Here is a 22,130-nt window from a genome sequence, read left to right on the forward strand (position 1 = left end):
GTGGCAGTCTCATATAAAAATATTTCACAGGTCAAGAATTTGCGTTGCAAATGTGTAGAAACAAAATATTATGAATATAACAGTGTCCAAAAAATTTTTGCCAGCATTGTGATACATTCACGCATATACACACACATTTCATAACTCTTAAAGTACGATTCTTGGTTTCCAACAACCTTTTTCAAAAACCAGAGTCCCTAAACACTACTCATTATTCCTTACCTTATTCGTCGACACTTCTTCAATATTTCATCATAACAGATACATAGCATAATCAAATAACTCATATAGCATCAGCTTATTGATCATAAACATACCGCAACAGCATAATACACATAGTCATCGTAATAATATCATAACACCTCAGTCAACTCTCAAAATCGTCGTAGCTTCCTCCAATAATTAAAAAAAATTCTCTGCTCATTTCAGTAGTGTCATCTGCCTCAAACGTACTTTAAAAATCGTGATCCCATACCAAATATATCATTCAAAGCTCTCATAATATCACAATGGGTCCCAAAAAATATGAACAGTTCACAAAGTACAGACAAAATACAATTTCGTAAGTGTGAAGTTATCCAACAGTGTAATTACGTAAACATCTGTCACTGCCGTAGAAAAAAGTTTGTCTCTCTCAGTTAAATGATCAGATAGCTATGTAATTTATGTGTTAGAGGAATATGGTACCGATGTGTAAAGTTGTATAAGCAAATACCATATTAGCTAGGGCTCCTTGTGCTTGCCAAACACATGGTACACAAAGCAGGCATGTACCCCCCTGAGGATTAATGTAATTATACCCTCAGGTGTTACAGATTACAGCAATGGAATGAAATGTATCACTGAAAACTTTCTTTGTAATTCAAAAATCTTTAAAAATAAATGTTTTGAGTACAAAATTAATCACTCAAATACGTGTCCTGTAGCGCTAAATGTGCGTCTTGCTGTAAGATAATCTCTGTGGAAGTGTCGTAGTTATTGTCCTCCGAAAGCTAAGTTCTGCAGAAGTCCATGTACTTACCTCATGATAAACAAAAGTGAAATGCTTTGCGTATAGATATCTTAGATATTACGCTTATTGTTGTGATGAAGACATTACTGTGCTGTAGCGTATTGTTGTGCTACGGAAAAGGCTGTCTCATTGCAGCTATACCACAAAAGTTACTATTAAAACATGTTTTACTTACTGCAGTACAGCAAGCGCCACTACTGTCAGCTAAATAAAAGATTTAAACTACGGAAGCCACTAACTACTGATAGGGAAAGTTAGCAAATGAAAGATTTTAATAGAGAACAAACAATGTATCTACCTTAATATATATATCAGTTCATGACATCCAGTCTTATAAATTTCAAAACTCCGCCATTTCTCTCCCCACATCCACCACTGCTGGCGGCTCACCTCCAACTGCGCAACGCTACGCGCTGTTCACATCCAGCTGCCGCTGCCCTACACTACAATGGCAGACAACAATGCAAACCAGCCACAGACTGCACACAGCACAGCCAGTGATTTTCATACAGAGCGCTACGTAACGTTGCCAATAAGAAAACATAAACAGCCTACTTACACTACATCAGGAGCAACGTGCCTCCTTCCTCCGATGATATACTCCACTGGATCGTAGATTAACAATATCTCTTCAAGAAAATCTTGACAACACATCTCACAGTTTGAAATACATATACAACACTTTTTGATTTTTCTTATACGAATCACAAGGTCATTGGGTGCTTACCTACTAATCGTTATTTTCTAAGGCTAACCGTATCAAGTGACACCTGCAGCACTGTGAGTTTGTGTGTGTGTGTTTCCTGTACTAAGCAGAGTTAGAACCACTGAGACAAATGCCATTGCAACTTCGTGACGTTGATCATGACAGTATTGCATCTGTTCCGCAGTAATGCACCTTTCTTGAATTACTACTGACTCACTGAAGCCCCTCGTTTTCCAGTCTCTACAATGAATCACCACATCCTAATTATGTGGAACAAACTAATAAAACAGTATTGCAAAGTTCTTTCCCCTTCAGACATTCCCCTACAAAATCATCCTGACACAACAAATCGTCCTATTCAATTTATCTCTTATGCCTGTTTGTTTGGTAACTTCTTAACTCGCTGTCTTGATACATACGTCGGTACTCTGCCTTTACAGCACAAGTTTACCTCACGTTTTCCTAGGAAATTCATCCATAAGATTAAGCTGATTCTTAACTAATATATTGTACTACCAGTACCCACTACGGCAGTTTCGCTTATTTCCCATACTATAATGCTGATTATGGTCTGACTCCATTCCACAGTGCTACGCTTCCTAGTGGTTCGAACTGAGTCTTAAAGACGTTGGTCTCTGTTGGCTCGTTGGATGAGCCTTCCACCAATACGTCATTTACAACAGCTTCCCCAGTTGGAATAACGCACCGCCGAGTGCCACTGCATGCTGCCAAAGATCAGTTTTTGCATGACGTTTCCTTTTACCCACTGTAAACATTACATTTCAAATATCACAAATTTTACGAACTTCCTAATCCTTAGGTATACCTTCCTGAAAGAATTTAGCTTTGTTGGACCGATCACTTGTATTACAAGCACTCTTTCTTTCCTTTCCTCCTCCCCGCACACAGCGATTGCTGTGATGAACCTGGTGCAATATTCGCCTTTAAATGTGATGTACCACCGCATTATCACAATATTTGCAACATAAGTAACATCATCACAGCCTCATGTGCATCCTCCGCAGTAGCTACAACAAAATTGTCTGCATATATACTCTGGACGTATTTGCATGTACAGAGGGGTCGTGGAAAATAGTCAGTACCAATGAAACAATATGACATGTCGTTACAGTTCTTGCAAGGGGTAATGTTATTTTATGTGTTCAACGTGACCCTCATTAGCAGCCAAAAAAGTCGATGCCGCTGAGCTTTTGACCGAATTACGGCCGTCAGTGTTTCCGGTGTGATAGTCGCGCAGGACGCCTCGATGGTTTCTCGTAGCTCGTTCAGTGTAGCTGTCTTCGTTCATAAACTTCATTTTTTAAGTTCCCCCATTGGTAGAAGTCAAGAGTTGTGAGGTCTGAAGACCGTGGTGGGTACTCAACAGCTCCTCTTCACTGCGTGAAATAACAGTAGAAATAAATGTGGGACGAACAACGAATCTATCCGCTAGGGCAGCGCGGCGAAATTTGGAGTGAATGGGCCATGGCAGCAGACAACCGACGCGAGAGCCCTTGCTAACAGCGTGGCATCGCCTGCAGCGCCTCTCCTGGGTTCGTCACCATAGCGGTTGGATCCTAGACGACTGGAAAACCGTCGCCTGATCAGATGATTCCCAGTTTCAGCTGATAAGAGCTGGTGGTTGGGTTCGAGTGTGAGGCAGACCACACGAAGCTATGGATCCATGTCGTCAACAAGTCACTGTGCGAGCTGATGATGGGTCCATAATGGTGTGGACTATGTTCACTTGGAATGGACTGGATCCTCTGATACAACTGAGCCGATCGTTGACTTACTTGGAGACCATTTGCAGGACCATGGACTTCATATTCCCAAACAACAGCGTCATGTCACTGGTCCATAGTTATTCATGACTGGTTTGAAAAACATTCAGGACATTTCAAGTGAATCATTTAGCTACCCAGATCGCCCGACATGAATCCCATCGAACATTTATGGGACGTAATAGAGAGATTAGTTAATCCACCAAGTCCTGCACCGGCAATGCTGTGGTAATATCTACAAGAGACTTCCAGCGACTTGTTGACTCCATGCCACGTCGAGTTGCTACACTACACGGGGCGAAAGGAGGTCCGACACGATATTAGCAGGTATCCCATGACTTTTGCAACCTCAATGTATATGTCGTACAATGATATATTCGTGCAGGGTACATTCAGCGGCGTATGTGGACACTGTCTGCAAAATATGTTGCGAGCAGAATTAGTAGCAAAAAAGCAATAAATTTCGAAGTCATACAATGCATGACATAAGCACTGAGATTCGTGAAAAACTGCGGAATTTTCAGGAGTCTCAGTGTTTATCTCCTGAAATACGGTAGGTGGGTGGTTCTTACCTCCTCAGCGATTGCTGCTTGACAGTAAGGGGTATGTGCACACAAGTTTCGTTGAAATCGGTCCATTGGTTTAGGAGGAGATGTGGAAAACACACACAAATTTTTATAATGTGTATGCGAATGCTTCGAGATTTCTGTTTTCCTGACTGTCAGAATCTTCACCCATTGCCAAGTAAACCACAAGAGTGTGAATTCGAAGAAATGTGTTACTCCCTTAATTTATGTATGCCAATATACACTCCTGGAAATTGAAATAAGAACACCGTGAATTCATTGTCCCAGGAAGGGGAAACTTTATTGACACATTCCTGGGGTCAGATACATCACATGATCACACTGACAGAACCACAGGCACATAGACACAGGCAACAGAGCATGCACAATGTCGGCACTAGTACAGTGTATATCCACCTTTCGCAGCAATGCAGGCTGCTATTCTCCCATGGAGACGATCGTAGAGATGCTGGATGTAGTCCTGTGGAACGGCTTGCCATGCCATTTCCACCTGGCGCCTCAGTTGGACCAGCGTTCGTGCTGGACGTGCAGACCGCGTGAGACGACGCTTCATCCAGTCCCAAACATGCTCAATGGGGGACAGATCCGGAGATCTTGCTGGCCAGGGTAGTTGACTTACACCTTCTAGAGCACGTTGGGTGGCACGGGATACATGCGGACGTGCATTGTCCTGTTGGAACAGCAAGTTCCCTTGCCGGTCTAGGAATGGTAGAACGATGGGTTCGATGACGGTTTGGATGTACCGTGCACTATTCAGTGTCCCCTCGACGATCACCAGTGGTGTACGGCCAGTGTAGGAGATCGCTCCCCACACCATGATGCCGGGTGTTGGCCCTGTGTGCCTCGGTCGTTTGCAGTCCTGATTGTGGCGCTCACCTGCACGGCGCCAAACACGCATACGACCATCATTGGCACCAAGGCAGAAGCGACTCTCATCGCTGAAGACGACACGTCTCCATTCGTCCCTCCATTCACGCCTGTCGCGACACCACTGGAGGCGGGCTGCACGATGTTGGGGCGTGAGCGGAAGACGGCCTGACGGTGTGCGGGACCGTAGCCCAGCTTCATGGAGACGGTTGCGAATGGTCCTCGCCGATACTCCAGGAGCAACAGTGTCCCTAATTTGCTGGGAAGTGGCGGTGCGGTCCCCTACGGCACTGCGTAGGATCCTACGGTCTTGGCGTGCATCCGTGCGTCGCTGCGGTCCGGTCCCAGGTCGACGGGCACGTGCACCTTCCGCCGACCACTGGCGACAACATCGATGTACTGTGGAGACCTCACGCCCCACGTGTTGAGCAATTCGGCGGTACGTCCACCCGGCCTCCCGCATGCCCACTATACGCCCTCGCTCAAAGTCCGTCAACTGCACATACGGTTCACGTCCACGCTGTCGCGGCATGCTACCAGTGTTAAAGACTGCGATGGAGCTCCGTATGCCACGGCAAACTGGCTGACACTGACGGCGGCGGTGCACAAATGTTGCGCAGCTAGCGCCATTCGACGGCCAACATCGCGGTTCCTGGTGTGTCCGCTGTGCCGTGCGTGTGATCATTGCTTGTACAGCCCTCTCGCAGTGTCCGGAGCACGTATGGTGGGTCTGACACACCGGTGTCAATGTGTTGATTTTTCCATTTCCAGGAGTGTATGTTAACCAGACAACATTTATCCCATACGAGAAGTGAGCGAAGGGGCATGAAAAAAGATATAGATCAGAGAATAAGTAAATATTCCGAAATCGACGTTCATCATTTCTGGCCGGCCGCGGTGGTCTAGCGGTTCTGGCGCTGCAGTCTGGAACCGCGGGACTGCTACGGTCGCAGGTTCGCATCCTGCCTCGGGCATGGGTGTGTGTGGTGTCCTTAGGTTAGTTAGGTTTAAGTAGTTCTAAGTTCTAGGGGACTTATGACCTAAGATGTTGAGTCCCATAGTGCTCAGAGCCATTTGAACCATTTTTTTGAACCATCATTTCTGGAACTTTTTAATTCAGAGAAAAAATATGCTTCGTGTAATTATACCGTTTCTTCTGTTTACAGGGCGTCTACCACATGCACCGGTTTATGCCAAAAAGAGTCACTATGGAAAAGTTCGTCGCGTTTCCTTATGGGAAGTTCAAATTGTATACTAAGGGACTGAAGGACGGCGAAAGATTATCCTGTTTACAGATACTTACTTCTGTCTACGAAGTTGAAAATTCCAAAGGTGAGGAACTGCTTCCTATTTAACTCTTGTTATCTACTACTTATATCTGTGCAAAGCATTAACTTCCACAGCCGAGGGTGTTGATGATCTTTAGAAAGGTGCAGACACCAATTAGGAATAGCGCTGATGGAATGAATTAAACTTATAAGCATATGGTTGGCAATGGAAGAAGAACTGCTTGCTTATAGTTAGCGATCACTAGACTGTGCACTTTTGGCAGTGATTAAGCCTCTAACTTGTCCACTCTGTCTCAAGAAAAGAGAGCATTATTGGTGTCTGTTTTCTCTTGGTCTACATTATTAAACGTCTTAGCTAGCAATATACTAAATAAGCGGTATATCTGATGACTGAAAACAATTTATGTAAGTGCATACATGAATGCTGATGATAACTGATCATAAAATCACGTCATAGTAATGGGTAGCAAATACAAATACAAACCCATAAAGATTTTAGTAATATTCTTCTAAGCTATTCAGGTAAAAAAAGAAGAGGGAAGTATAGTTGCAAATATACTTATTTTTGTTCCATCAATTTTCGGGTGTGCAGCCGCAAGAATTCTCCTTTATCTTCTAATATGAAGAGACACATACTTATTTTTATTGCCACTTTATCTTCTGCTATATGACGGCTTCCATAAGGTACAGATTAATCTTTAAGTAGAAGCTACAGTATCGACTGACAGACACTGCATGATATGGTACAGAAGCCCACTACTGGTAATCTCATCGGTGAGCTCAGCACGCCCCGTAGTGCTGTTTGAGAATTGCAGTCAGCGCACGACACTATTTCAAGGTCTCCACTTGCTCTCATTGTCTTGAAAGACACAAACATGACATTATGGGATACAAGCAGTCATCACAGTCATCTGCACTTATACAGATGCAAATAAGTAACAACACTCAACCTTCACGAAACTAAATGGATGTTGTGTGAAGAAATACGACACTTCTTTATCAGGTATACAAATACATGGTTTCGGCCGATATGCACTGATAAAACTCTTTCGAGCTTCCAGCCGCATCAAGTGATTTAAAGTGCACGAGCCTTCGGCCGACTACTCCTTGGTCATTGTCAAGTGGTGACAGTCAGTTCGTTGCTGCTACTGTTCGTATACAACCGAGGGCCACGAGAAAGACAGGCCGCAGCGCGTACGTCACGAAGGTAGTCCTGCGCTCGCTCGCTCGCTCAAATAAGCAGACAAACTACGTTTCTACACCTGTTAACTCGTAACTAGGCGTGTCCGTACAAACTAAAACTGAATCTTCTACTGGAATCCGCTATTATGGAATCTTACTGCTATTAGTTTTATAATGATGGGAAGTCCATGGGCCTACTTATAATTTGTTGCGGCTGTACTGGCGTACAATAAAATAAAACCATGCTAAAATGGATATCAGTTACATAAGGCACTACTTCCAGCATGTAATGAGTACTGTTAAGCAGAAGAGACTAAATGCTATAAACACGCCGTTATACCATTTATATCGAGCATTGATCTAAAAATAAATTTTGCTGTAGTACTGTTAATCAGCAAGACTTCACAATAGCATATTCCAGTGGAATTCTCGTTAGTAATTACACTCCCAGCTGCGAGTTAACAGGTTTAGAAACGCAATTTGTCTGCTGAGCTGAGCGAGCGAGCGAGTTCAGGACTACCTTCGCGACGTACGCGCCACGGCCTGTATTTCTCGTGGCCCTGGCTATACAACCCAGTGAGGTCACTGGGATTCACTTCAGCGCCATGTGAGGCAATGTTTTCGTTGCGCGTCCGCTGTGCCGATTGCCAGGCCGTGCTTAGTTACAGGCCACTTTAACTGAAGCTCTTCTCACAGATTTTTAAAAAAGGTTCAAATGGCCCTGACCACGATGGGTCTTAACATCAGAGGTCATCAGTCCCCTAGAACTTAGAACTACTTAAACCTAACTAACCTAAGGACATCACCCACATCCTTGCCCGAGACACGATTCGAACCTGCGACCGTAGCACTCGCGCTGTTCTGGACTGAAGCGACTAGAACCGCTCGCCCACCTAGGCCGGCTCACAGATTTTTATCTCGATCGTTTCTTTTATTACGCTATCCCGTAAACTATTAGTCCGTGTAATGACAAACGTTGTCGAATGCTGTACGATGTCCATTAGCTAGAGCATGCTCTGCTACCGCTGACTTCTTAGGATGCCGACGACGAAAGCACCTCTCGTTCTTTACACGGCGTTGTTCAGTAGTACACACAGTCTATCTATCATAACACTGTCCACACCAACATGGTATCTTATATAGCCTTGGTGTTCTGAGGCCAACGATGTCTTTAATAGGCTTCATGAGTTAACAAATTTTTGACAAACTGCCTATTGGCTTCTGTCTCGGGTTCTTCGGCCGACGTTCATCTAATGATTTTTCTGACGCTTCGCCAGCACGAGTGGCTGGCATTGTCAAAGCTTCACCCTCCATTGCCGGTGGTGAACTGGAGCCGAGCTCGCGGCCGCAGACTATATGTACCTGGCGCGCCAACGTCCGAGGGCTTCTCCGCGGTCATTTCCGGTGCGGTTCTCCTCTTGCTACCTGCGACGGTCGTCCGCTGCAGTACGGGAAGCCAGGATCCACCTGCCCCAACCTGCAATGTCGCTTATGCTCTTTGATCCTGGTGTTAATTGATCGTCCAGTCATTCGGACATAAACTTTTCCGTATGTGCATGGTATACGGTATATTCCCGACATTGCAAGTGGGTCTCTGTTCTCCTTCGCCGAACTAAGACACTCTTTGATCTTCCTTGTCGTTTGAAAATCGTCTTTACGCCATGTTAGCGCAATATACGGCCGATTCTGTCCGTCACTCTGGGAATGTATTGCAGAAAGGCCGTACCCGACATTTCTTTTTCTGGTTCCCTACTTCGCCGAGTGTTTGGCTCTGTTACACTTCTAATGTAATTTGTGGAGTACCCATTGGTCCTTAGAACAGTTTCCAGGTGTTGCATTTCTCCTTTGAGTTTTTGCGGCCCACATATTCGTCCTGCTCTCGTTACGAGCGTACTAATCATGCCTCTTTTCTGGCTCGGGTGGTGGTTCTTGACAGTTTGTGCAGGTATCAGTCCGTGAGTGTCGGTTTTCGATACACGCTGTGTCCCATGTTTTCGCCGTCCCTTGTGACCAGCACATCTAGAAATGGCAGTTTCTTGTCCTTTTCTACTTCCATGGTAAATGTTATGTTGGCATGGAGGCTGTTCAAGTGTCTTAGGAAGTCACCGAGCTGTTCTTCACCATGGCTCCACACCACGAAAGTATCATCGACGTACCTGTACCACACCTTAGGTTTGCAAGTCGCCGAGTCCAGTGCCTGTGCTTCGAATTGTTCCATGAAGAAGTTGGCCACAACTGGACTGAGAGGACTACCCATGGCGACGCCTTCTAGCTGCTCGTAGAAATCGCCATTCCACGTAAATAGCTCGTGGTGAGACATGCATGGAAGAGCTTTTTGATGTCTTGCGGGAACATGGAACCGATGTGCTCCAGAGCGTCACTGAGTGGCACTTTCGTAAATAACGAAACAACATCAAAGCTGACCAGGATGTCGTTTGGTGCAAGTTTCAGTTTCTTCAGCTTCTCAATGAAATGTCCTGAGTCCTTAATGTATGTGTCGGTCTTCCCCACGTGTGGCTGGAGCAGAGAGGCAAAGTGTTTTGCCAGTTTATACGTTGGTGAGCCAGGAGCGCTAACGATCGGTCTCAGTGGAACGTTGTTCTTATGGATCTTGGGTAATCCATACAGCCGAGGTGTTAGGGCTTCTGTGTTGCGCAGGTTTCTCTGTATGTCCGCCGGCAGAGAAGACGCCTTGATTAATCGATTCGTATTCCATGTGACACGCTACGTCGGATCTGCGCTTAGTTTTCGGTACGTCGTCGGATCTAATAGGTCTCGGATCTTTTGCACATAATCTTCGGTCTTCATTACGACGGTCGCATTCCCCTTATCTCCAGGCAGACCCAATATACTGTTGTCGGCGTTGCTATTATTAATGGCTTGTGCCTCTTCTTTCTTCAGGTTGCAAGCTGGTGGTTTTGCTCGGCGCAGTATCCTGGCTGTTTCAGTGCGTATTTCCTCTGCCCTTTCACAAGGGAGGGTCCGAATGGCTGCTTCGGTGTTGGCAATGCATAGGTATAGTTCTCGGGGTGATAGCGAAATTCCCTCCTTTTTGAAGAACAGACACTTCCTCTTCAGTCAACTGTCGTTCAGTGAGGTTGACCACTGTGTGTGACATGTCGGGAATCGCCTTGTCGGTCTGCTTTCGGCATCTTTCAAACTTTTTTCTTCTGCCGCTCGGTGCAGCGCTCGAGTTCGTTCTGCATGCTCCTGTGAGTGATGCTGTCGATCTTCTCCCAGTCGTCCCGATGCATTCTGCTACTTAGTTGATAGAAATTTCCAGATGTTCCTGATCTGTTCTTGCCAAGTCTCTCCGTGTTGTATGTATTCGCTCGCGAAGAAAAGCTCTTTCCATTCTGTCGTAGATACGACGTGCTTGGGCGGTGGCGAATAGGCCCTTACATCTCAAGAACTTCGGTGTAGCACATTCATCTCGGCACCGTGACAGAAAGGCGAGAGAGGACATCAGTCGCGCTTTCTTCTTCCGTCGTTGGTCAAGGCGTCGGTACAATCTGCAAATCTCCTCCCCGTAGAGGCGTAATACAAAATTGTTAAGGCTTTCGTGGCCACTTGTTGACAAACTGCCTATTGGCTTCTGTCTCGGGTTCTTCGGCCGACGTTCATCTAATGATTTTTCTGACGTTTCGTCGGCACGAGTGGCTGGCATTGTCAAAGCGTAACCCTCCATTGCCGGTGGTGAACTGGAGCCGAGCTCGCGGCCGCCTAAGACACTTGCACAGCCTCCATGCCAACGTAACATTTACCATGGAAGTAGAAAATGACAAGCAACTGCCATTTCTAGATGTGCTGGTCACAAGGGACGGCGAAAACATGGGACACAGCGTGTATCGAAAACCGATACACACGGACTGATACGTGCACAAACTGTCAAACCATCACCCGACCCAGAAAAGAGGCATGGTTAGTACGCTCGTAACGAGAACAGGACGAATATGTGAGCCGCAACACCTCAAACGAGAAATGCAACACCTGGAAACTGTTCTGAGGACCAATGGGTACTCCACAAATTACATTAGAAGTGTAACAGAGCCAAACACTCGGCGTGGTAAGGAACCAGAAAAAGAAATGTCGGGTACGGCCTTTCTGCAATACATTCCCAGAGTGACGGACAGAATTGGCCGTATATTGCGCAAACATGGCGTAAAGACGATTTTCAAACCGACGAGGAAGATCAAAGAGTGTCTTAGATCGGCGTAGGAGAAAAGAGACCCACTTGCAATGACGGGAATATACAGTATACCATGCACATGCGGAAAAGTTTATGTCCGAATGACTGGACGATCAATTAACACCAGGATCAAAGAGCATAAGCGACATTGCAGGTTGGGGCAGGTGGAGAAATCGGCCGTGGCAGAGCACGCACTGAATGAGACCGACCACGTAATAAAATTCGCCGACACGGAAGTTCTGGCTGTAGAGAAGCACTATCACACGCGCTTGTTCAGAGAAGCTGTAGAAATACAAAAACACGCGAACAGTTTCAACAAGAAAGAGGAAAACCTTAAGGTAAACGGATCCTGGCTTCCCGTACTGCAGCGACCGACCGTCGCAGGTCGCAAGAGGAGAACCGCACCGGAAATGACCGCGGAGAAGCCCCCGGACGTTGGCGCTCCAGGTACATATAGTCTGCGGCCGCGAGCTCGGCTCCAGTTCACCACCGGCAATGGAGGGTGAAGCTTTGACAATGCCAGCCACTCGTGCTGGCGAAACGTCAGAAAAATCATTAGATGAACGTCGGCCGAAGAACCCGAGACAGAAGCCAATAGGCAGTTTGTCAACAAGTGGCCACGAAAGCCTTAACAATTTTGTAACGAATTTTTGCCAAACGCCCGCCGCTGTGCCCGAGCGGTTCTAGGAGCTTCAGTCTGGAACCGCTCTGCTGCTACGGTCGCAGGTTCGAATCCTGCCTCGGGCATGGATGTGTGTGATGACCTTACGTTAGTTAAGTTTAAGTAGTTCTAAGTTCTAGGGGACTGATGACCTCAGATGTTAAGTCCCATAGCGCCTAGAGCCATTTGAACCTTTTTGCTAAACTCCTGAAGACCGAATTGATTTTATGCCTCTTTAGCAGCCAACTAATATTTTCTGTTTCTGAGCTACAGAACGGAAACACTACAAGCTTCTGCGAGTCCTCCTCGGAGTTCAAATTGGTTCAAATGGCTCTGAGCACCATGGGACTTAACATCTGTGGTCATCAGTCCCCTAGACTTAGAACTACTTAAACCTGACTAACTTAAGGACATCACACACATCCATGCCCTCGGTAGGAATCGTACCTGCGACCGCAGGGGTCGCGCGGTTCCAGACTGTAGCGCCTAGAACCGTTCGGCCACCCCAGCCGGCTCCTCGGAGTCCTTCTGCCTACGTGTTTTCAGAAAGACGTGCAACGATACCAACGGTTAGCGGTAACTACTGATGATAGCAGTCCAGCAGAGAGCCAGTGCACAGCCTGTTAAACCACTCGTCTCCACAGGGGTTTTGTTGCACACCGTTTCTTTATGCCCTTACATACACGATTAACGATTATTAACTTCGCCTATGAGGTCAGTCAGTGAAATACTGATATATAAGAGCAAACTGAGCAATGAAATCGGTAATTATATCGTTACTTTATCATAGGAAATTGCTTTGCTATCAACGATGGTCTTACACACAATGGTAAAATAGAATCTAAAATAGTTTTAGTTGGCAATAAACACATCAGTACATCACAGTCACTGCAAATTCCTGGACGTCTGGGATGTCGCATTGTCCTGCTGGAATTGCCGAAGTCCGTCGGAAAGCACAATGGACATGAATGGATCCAGGTGATCAGACAGGATGCTTACGTATGTATCACCTGTCGGAGTCGTATCAGGGGTCCCATATCACGCCAACTGCACACGCCCCTCACTAGTACAGAGCCTGCACCAGCTTGAACAGTCCCCTGCTGACATGCAGGGACCATGGATTTATAAGGTTGTCTCCATGTCCGCACACGTCCGCTCGATACAATTTGAAACGACCAGGCAACATGTTTCCAATCATCAACAGTCCATTGTTGGTGTTGACAGGCCCAGTCGAGTCGTGCAATCATCAAGGGAACACGAGTGGGCCTTCGGCTCCGAAAGCCCATATCGATGATGTTTCGTTGAATGGTTCGCACGCTGACACTTGATGATGGTCCAGCATTGAAATCTGCAGTAATTTGCGGAAGTGTTGCACTTCCGTCGCATTGAACGATTCTCGACAGTAGTCGTTGGTTCCGTTCTCAGAGAGAACCTGCAGAACGTCGTGAAGAAGTTTCGTGATCATACTATTGTAATAGGGGGAGACTTCAATCTACCAGGTATAGAATGGGATAGTCACACAATCAGAACTGGACCCAGGGACAGAGACTCTTGTGACATTATCCTGACTGCCTTATCCGAGAATTACTTCGAGCAGATAGTTAGAGAACCAACTCGTGAAGCTAACGTTTTAGACCTCATAGCAACAAATAGACCGGAACTTTTCGACTCCGTGAATGTAGAAGAGGGTATCAGTGATCATAAGTCAGTGGTTGCATCAATGACTACAAGTGTAATAAGAAATGCCAAGAAAGGAAGGAAAATATATTTGCTTAACAAGAGTGATAGGGCACAAATCGCAGAATATCTGAGTGACCACCATCAAACGTTCATTTCTGAGGAAGAGGATGTGGAACAAAAATGGAAAAAATTCAGAAACATCGTCCAGTACGCCTTAGATAAGTTCGTACCGACTAAGGTTCAAAGCGAGGGGAAAGATCCACCGTGGTATAACAATCATGTACGAAAGGTACTACGGAAACAAAGAAAGCTTCATCATAGGTTTAAGAGTAGTCGAATCATAGCTGATAAGGAAAAGCTGAACGAAGCGAAAAAGAGCGTAAAGAGAGCAATGAGAGAAGCATTCAACGAATTCGAACATAAAACATTGGCAAACAATCTAAACAAGAACCCTAAAAAGTTTTGGTCATATGTAAAATCGGTAAGCGGATCTAAATCCCCTATTCAGTCACTCGTTGACCACGATGGCACCGAAACAGAGGACGACCGAAGAAAGGCAGAAATACTGAATTCAGTGTTCCGAAACTGTTTCACTGCGGAAAATCGTAACACGGTCCCTGACTTCAGCCGTCGCACGGACGCCAAAATGGAAAATATTGAAATAAACGATATCGGAATTGAAAAACAACTGCTATCACTTAGTAGCGGAAAAGCATCCGGACCAGACGAGATACCCTTAAGATTCTACAGTGATTATGCTAAAGAACTTGCCCCCTTTCTATCAGCAATTTATCGTAGATCGCTGGAAGAACGTAAAGTACCTAGCGACTGGAAGAAAGCGCAGGTCGTTCCAATTTTCAAGAAGGGTCATAAATCAGATGCGAATAATTATAGGCCTATTTCGCTTACGTCAATCTGTTGTAGAATAATGGAACATGTTTTGTGTTCTCGTATTATGACGTTCTTAGATAATACAAATCTCCTTCATCATAACCAACATGGATTCCGCAAACAGAGATCATGTGAAACTCAGCTCGCCCTATTTGCCCAAGAAATTCACAGTGCCGTAGACACTGGCGAGCAGATTGATGCCGTATTCCTGGACTTCAGGAAGGCATTTGATACGGTTCCGCACTTACGTTTAATGAAAAAAATACGAGCTTACGGAATATCGGACCAGGTTTGTGATTGGATTCAGGATTTCCTAGAAGAAAGAACTCAACATGTCATTCTTAACGGTTCAAAATCTGCAGATGTAGAGGTAATTTCGGGAGTACCGCAAGGAAGCGTGATAGGACCTTTATTGTTTACAATATACATAAATGACTTAGTTGACAACATCGGTAGCTCCGTGAGGCTATTTGCAGATGACACGGTTGTCTACAAGAAAGTAGCAACATCAGAAGACTCGTACGTACTCCAGGAAGACTTGCAGAGGATTAATGCATGGTGCGACAGCTGGCAGCTTTCCCTAAACGTAGATAAATGTAATATAATGCGCATACATAGGGGCAGAAATCCATTCCAGTACGATTATGCCATAGGTGGTAAATCATTGGAAGCGGTAACGACCGTAAAATACTTAGGAGTTACTATCCGGAGCGATCTGAAGTGGAATGATCACATAAAACAAATAGTGGGAAAAGCAGGCGCCAGGTTGAGATTCATAGGAAGAATTCTAAGAAAATGTGACTCATCGACGAAAGAAGTAGCTTACAAAACGCTTGTTCGTCCGATTCTTGAGTATTGCTCATCAGTATGGGACCCTTACCAGGTTGGATTAATAGAAGAGATAGACATGATCCAGCGAAAAGCAGCGCGATTCGTCATGGGGACATTTAGTCAGCGCGAGAGCGTTACGGAGATGCTGAACAAGCTCCAGTGGCGGACACTTCAAGAAAGGCGTTACGCAATACGGAGAGGTTTATTATCGAAATTACGAGAGAGCACATTCCGGGAAGAGATGGGCAACATATTACTACCGCCCACATATATCTCGCGTAATGATCACAACGAAAAGATCCGAGAAATTAGAGCAAATACGGAGACTTACAAGCAGTCGTTCTTCCCACGCACAATTCGTGAATGGAACAGGGAAGGGGGGATCAGATAGTGGTACAATAAGTACCCTCCGCCACACACCGTAAGGTGGCTCGCGGAGTATAGATGTAGATGTAGATGTAGATGTTCTTGCAGGATCTTTTTCCGGCCGCAGTGACGTCGGAGATTTGATGTTTTAACGGATTCCTGATATTCATGGTACACTCGAGGAACGGTCGTACGGGAAAATCCCCACTTCATCGCTACCTCGGAGATACTGGGTCCCATCGCTGGTGCGCCGAGTATAACACTATGTTTAAACTCATTTAAATCTCGATAACCTGGCATTGTAGCAGCAGTAACCGAGATAATAACTGCAGCAGACTATTGTTTTATATATGCGTTGCCGACCGCAGCGCCGTATTCTGCCTGTTTACATATCTCTGTATTTGAATACGCATGCCTATACCAGTTTCTTTGGCGCTTCAGTGTACCTCGGAAATAAAACACGTGGGGTCCCAGGCCGTTCGAGCTCACCTTACCCACACGGATCCCAAGATACAAAAGACCACGATCTCTGCCTTGCGTCTCCGTCCTGCGTTTTGTCACGTGACACACTTCTCTAGTCAAATTTACATCCATATAGCTGATCGTCTTTCTGTTACAAACACTTTTTACAATATACAAATACTTAAACCAAATACATTACACAGTTCTGGCACACTTATTCTGTCACATACTATTATATTTTCTTATTACAATTATTTTAATTTTAATATATTGCACGAACCGCAACAACAATCGCTCATCAAAGCAACTACTTAATTCTTTCTTGCCCATTTTGCATTATGTCATTCAAATCTTTCTACAATTACTAATACATAAAATTATTATTGAATGAGTAGAGACAGTGAAATATCGGTACAAATTACCCACGCAGGCTCATAGCTTTATGTATTTGTGAATGGCTCTTGTTTAGATACACAGTTTCACCCGTTATGTTACAGATGGCTTGCAAAATCTGGCGACTGTTGTGGCCATTTTCCTTGAAGATTTTCCGGAAGTGGTCAATTACGGGACAAAAGAAACGACTGAAATTAAACGTTTGAAATTAAAACTTGTGACAACACCTTCAATAAAGACGACAGCCTGCAGCTAAACACGGCTTGGGACGCGGCCATCGGAAGGCTGAAATGTGCGCGGCGGGTGTACAACGAACACATTAACTTATATGGCGCTGGAGCGAACACCAATGACTTCATTGGAGGCAGCGCTGCTGTATAGGAACGGTAGCAGCAACCAACGGACAGTCATCACTTAACAATGGCCGAGGAGTACTCGGTCGAAATCTCGTAAATTTTACACCACTTAATGTGACTGGAAGCTCGAGAGAACTTTTTCTCCTGTTAGGTTTTTTATCCTATCTATCACGATTTTCCGTCCAAGAGTACCAACTGTGTTTTAAAACTTTATGTTGAAAATTACAAAGACGATGGAGATGCTAAACTGAGTGTCTTGAGAGTAAGGAGCCAGTGAACTGAAATGAATATTTCAGGCAGTACAAGGTCTCGAACAGATAATGAGTATGAAGTGCGTGTTTTCAATCTGTTTATGTTTCTGCATCAAAAATGGTGGCATGTACTTGAGAAACAAGACGCACTCACCCATAATGTGAGCTCAGTGCGGATTTTTCGCATATGGTTCCACGAAGTCCTTCTTGTATGAACCTACAACAGAATATGGAGAAGCAACAGTTGGTTGGGTTTCAGTTACCAACTGTTCACAGTACAACAAACAGCAGGGAATTTGGGAGGGTGTAGCGAAACTTTATGTGCTGCAATTTGAGCGTTGATATTGGATTTCAGTAGTTTGAACTGTTGTTGGGGGTGTACGTTGTTGCTATAACGAGCGAGTTGTAGATGTAAAAAAAAAAAAAAAAAGAAAAGTAATTGTATCCATTTCCACCCATTAGTTCCTGATCTCAAAGTTCTCAGTTGAGAACCCGCAACCACCTGAGTGTTTTTGACCCTAAATATTTGAAACACCGTCTACAGCTGAGTACGTGTGCTTTTAGTGGCACAGTACGTAGTAGGAACATGAAGAAAAGAAGTTGTTGAGAAGTGTGTACTGGTGGTTTTATAAAACGAGCTCTTAGAATATGTTGTCGCTTCGTAGGTAAGTACACTACGCAACACAATTAAAGTGTTATCTTTTCTGAACCCTGTAATTATCTCCCACTGCGACGGAGAAGATTAAAATTTGACTCGAATGTGTCTACAATTTCCCTCTAGAATGGTGCAAAAGCGTGGCACCCTGTGACTTCACTCACGGTCTCGACCACGCTTCAGGCAGGAAGAAAAAGACCAGAGCTCGGTATCGATGTCGAAAGGCCTCGGGTGGGGGAGGGGGGGCGGATTGGCGCCTCGATCAAACTACTACTGCCCGCATCTCGTGGTCGTGCGGTAGCGTTCTCGCTTCCCACGCCCGGGTTCCCGGGTTCGATTCCCGGCGGGGTCAGGGATTTTCTCTGCCTCGTGATGGCTGGGTGTTGTGTGCTGTCCTTAGGTTAGTTAGGTTTAAGTAGTTCTAAGTTCTAGGGGACTGATGACCATAGCTGTTAAGTCCCATAGTGCTCAGAGCCATTTGAACCATCAAACTACTACTTCCCTTGGAGAGTTGATTCCCATACATTTTGCGGTCGGAAACGACATTCCGAGAGCGATGAGCAACACAACGATTGTCGTGGCAACCTTTGATACTGCCGATACTCCCTGGACAATTCAGCCCATCTCTAAGGATATCGTGGGCCTGCAACTCAAATGAACGTGATCGTATCCCTTTGAAGAGTAACTGTACTGCAATTCGTGTTCTGGTATACAAGGTCGAATCAGCGCGGACCATTCAAAACCATTCGACGAAATCTGAACGTCATCCAAAGCATGGAAGTGTGTTTATGATTTTTCAGCCCTCCTGTTTCGTGTTCTCTTGTGGCGTGATCAGTAGGGGATGCGACGTTGACACATGTGTGAATACAACAGTAAAGGGTCCCCTCTAAGTCCCCCCCCCCCCCCCTCACTACTTTGGTAACACCTTCGCTGCCACCCGCGCACCCTTCAAATGGTTCAAATGGCACTAAGCACTATGGGATTTAACATCTGACGTCATCAGTCCCCTTAACTTAGAACTACGTAAACCTAACCAACCTAAGGACATCACACACATCCATGGCCGAGGCAAGATTCGAACCTGTGACCGTAGCAGCAGCGCGGTTCCGGACTGTAGCGCCTAGAACCGCTCGGTCACAGCGGCCGGCCGCGCACCTTTGGTGGACATTTTAGCAATATACCTGTACCGAGACAGCCAGTCACTGATTATACTAAGAAGCAGTGTGACCGGCAAACATTTCAACGCCCCTGAGCTTAGCGGCGCTGTGACCGCATGTGATATGTAAGGGGTGTCGAAAGGGATGCTGGTCGCGCCGGCGTGTAATAATCAGTGACTGGCTGTCCCTGTAGAGGTATTTTTAAAGTGCTCAGCAAAAGTGGAAGAGTGGCAGCGAGGGGACCTTTGCTGTTTTATTCATGCATATGTCAGTGTCGCACCCCCCCCCCCCCCCCCGTCCCTTTCCCCCTGATTGCGCCTTAGGAGGCCTTAAAAAGCATAAAAACCCTTTGCACCTTCGAATGATGTTCAAATTGTGTCGAATGGTTATGAACGGTCCCTAGTGGGCCCATCCTGTGTACCAGAGAAAAAATTGGGGTCGCGCTACACTCCAAATGGGTGTGGTCACTGTCAGTGGGGTTGCAGGCCCACGATGTCCTTGGAGCAGGGCTGAATCGTCCGTGGGATCTCAGCAGTGTCGAAGGTTGTCAAGAACGTCGTCTGGTTTCTCAGTGGACTACGGGCTGTCGTTTTCGACCACGAAATGTGTGGAAATCAACTTCCCAAGGGTAGGTGTGCTTTCATTGAAACCCTTTATGCTACTCCCTGAGACCTTTTCTTCTTGATATCGAGCGGCTCTTCGTCTGGAACGTTTCCTTCGACCATTCACAAGAAAAATTCGTGATTTCAACACTGAGCGACGCGGATCTGACCTCCATCACAGAGGCGTCAAAAGAAAGGCAAAGTGTCGGTAAGACGGGGTGTTACGACCTTCCCATCTTGTAGTACTCTACAGGGACGTTTACCGAATTTTGGGGAAATTTGCTGCCAATGTGACGTCATTAACCCACCTTACGACTCACATGAACTTCCGAGCTCTGGATTCTTCTGTTTTTCCATTTGCTGTTTGAAACTTTGCCGAACCCGAGGGTGCCGTCGCATGACGCCAAGATTTTGTACCATTTCAGAGGAGTGTTGTAGGCACCTTTGAGCCAAGTTTCAAACTTCTGTGTCGCAATGAGGGGCAAGTGCGGAATTTCGAAAAAGTGGTTTTTAACTGTGTTGTGTAGTTATTACGGGTTGAATAAAAAAGATTTATACTATTTCACAGGACTATATCTTCTGAGTGAGCGAAGGCCTGGGTGACTAGAGAGACCATTATAACTTACGCATCGAAACTAGATGTTTCCCTTCACGTCAGTTGGGGTATCCTTGTTGCAGCTACAGTTACAGCACAAGAATATTGAAACATCACAAACACAACACATTACTATATCCAGTATGGTTTGGGAAAACCGTTGGCATTCCAAACAGCTTCTATTCACCTCGCAACGGATAAGTATAGGTCCTATATGATTTTCAGTATATAGTGGCAAGTTAAGGTAACGATGGTGGAGTGGATAGTGATCAGGCACTCTTCTCTCCAAAGTAGACCACAAAGGCTCAACAGCATAATGATCTGGTGACTGTGGTGGACACGTAAGCTGTGGAAGTTCCCCCTCGAGCTCAAAAAAAAAAACAGTCTGATCGATGCCATCTGTATGAGCAGGTGCCTTGTCGTCTTGGACTACAGCTTCATCGTTAGGGAACAAACATTGTGCGATGGGGTGGACCGTATCAGCCAAAATGGTCACATAAGCCTTGGCAGTAATGCGACCTGGCACAGTAGCCACGCGCGTCTACCAAATACTGAGATGTGGTTGCCCAAATCATTACCTTTGTTGTTGTGGTCTTCAGTCCTGAGACTGATTTGATGCAGCTCTCCATGCTACTCTATCCTGTGCAAGCTCCTTCATCTCCCAGTACCTACTGCAGCCTACATCCTTCTGAATCTGCTTAGTGTATTCATCTCTCGGTCTCCCTCTACGATTCTTACCCTCCACGCTGCCCTCCAATACTAATTGGTGATGCCTCGATGTCTCAGAACATGTCCTACCAACCGATCCCTTCTTCTAGTCAAGTTGTGCCACAAGCTCCTCTTCTACCCAAATCTATTCAATACCTTCTCATTAGTTATGTGATCTACCCATCTAATCTTCAGCATTCTTCTGTAGCACCACATTTCGAAAGTTTCTATTCTCTTCTTGTCTAAACTATTTATCGTCCACGTTTTTACTTCCATACATGGCTACACTTCATACAAATACTTTCAGAAGCGACTTCCTGACATTTAAATCCATATTCGATGTTAACAAATTTCTCTTCTTCAGAAACGCTTTCCTTGCCATTGCCAGTCTACATTTTATATCCTCTCTACTTCGACCATCATCAGTTATTTTGCTCCCCAAATAGCAAAACTCCTTCACTACTTTAAGTGTCTCATTACCCTATTGGGACGAAAACTCGGCCAGAAGTTGGAAACAGTGTCCAACAAGACCCATCCGACCAAACGACATTTTTCCATTGCTCCACAGTCCAGGTTTTATGACTCCGGCACCACATTTTCCTGTTACGGTCGTTTGTATAGCTGATGAGTGGTTTGGGAATTCCACTTCGCTGTGCAGTTCCTTGCTTATGGAGCTCTGTTCGTGTTGTTTTGGTGCTGACAAGGATCGCAAGTGCCACGTTTTGTTCTGGAATGACTTTTGCACCTGTCATCTTCTTATTTTTCGTCACAGTCCTCTTCAATGACCGTCTGTCATGAAGACTCAACACATACTTTCGTCTGCGTTGTGATTTAGTGGATCATATTTTCCGATTTCGTAGTATGCAGTATATATCCTCGATACGGTGCCTCTTGAACCACTCCACT

At 45.5% G+C, this 22,130-nt stretch overlaps 1 protein-coding gene across 2 annotated transcripts in view; it reads left to right on the forward strand.

The window, feature by feature from the left end:
* The window catches only part of LOC126145920 (uncharacterized), a 202,597-nt gene that overhangs the window by 146,119 nt on the left and 34,348 nt on the right, over positions 1-22,130 (forward strand). For both annotated transcript variants that reach the window (XM_049915588.1, XM_049915589.1), the window contains exon 4: positions 6,123-6,288. In XM_049915588.1, the coding sequence (XP_049771545.1) occupies positions 6,123-6,288 (166 nt within the window). The remainder of the gene's footprint in view (positions 1-6,122; positions 6,289-22,130) is intronic.

Source organism: Schistocerca cancellata, chromosome 2, assembly GCF_023864275.1.
Source record: "Schistocerca cancellata isolate TAMUIC-IGC-003103 chromosome 2, iqSchCanc2.1, whole genome shotgun sequence".
Lineage (NCBI taxonomy): Eukaryota > Metazoa > Arthropoda > Insecta > Orthoptera > Acrididae > Schistocerca > Schistocerca cancellata.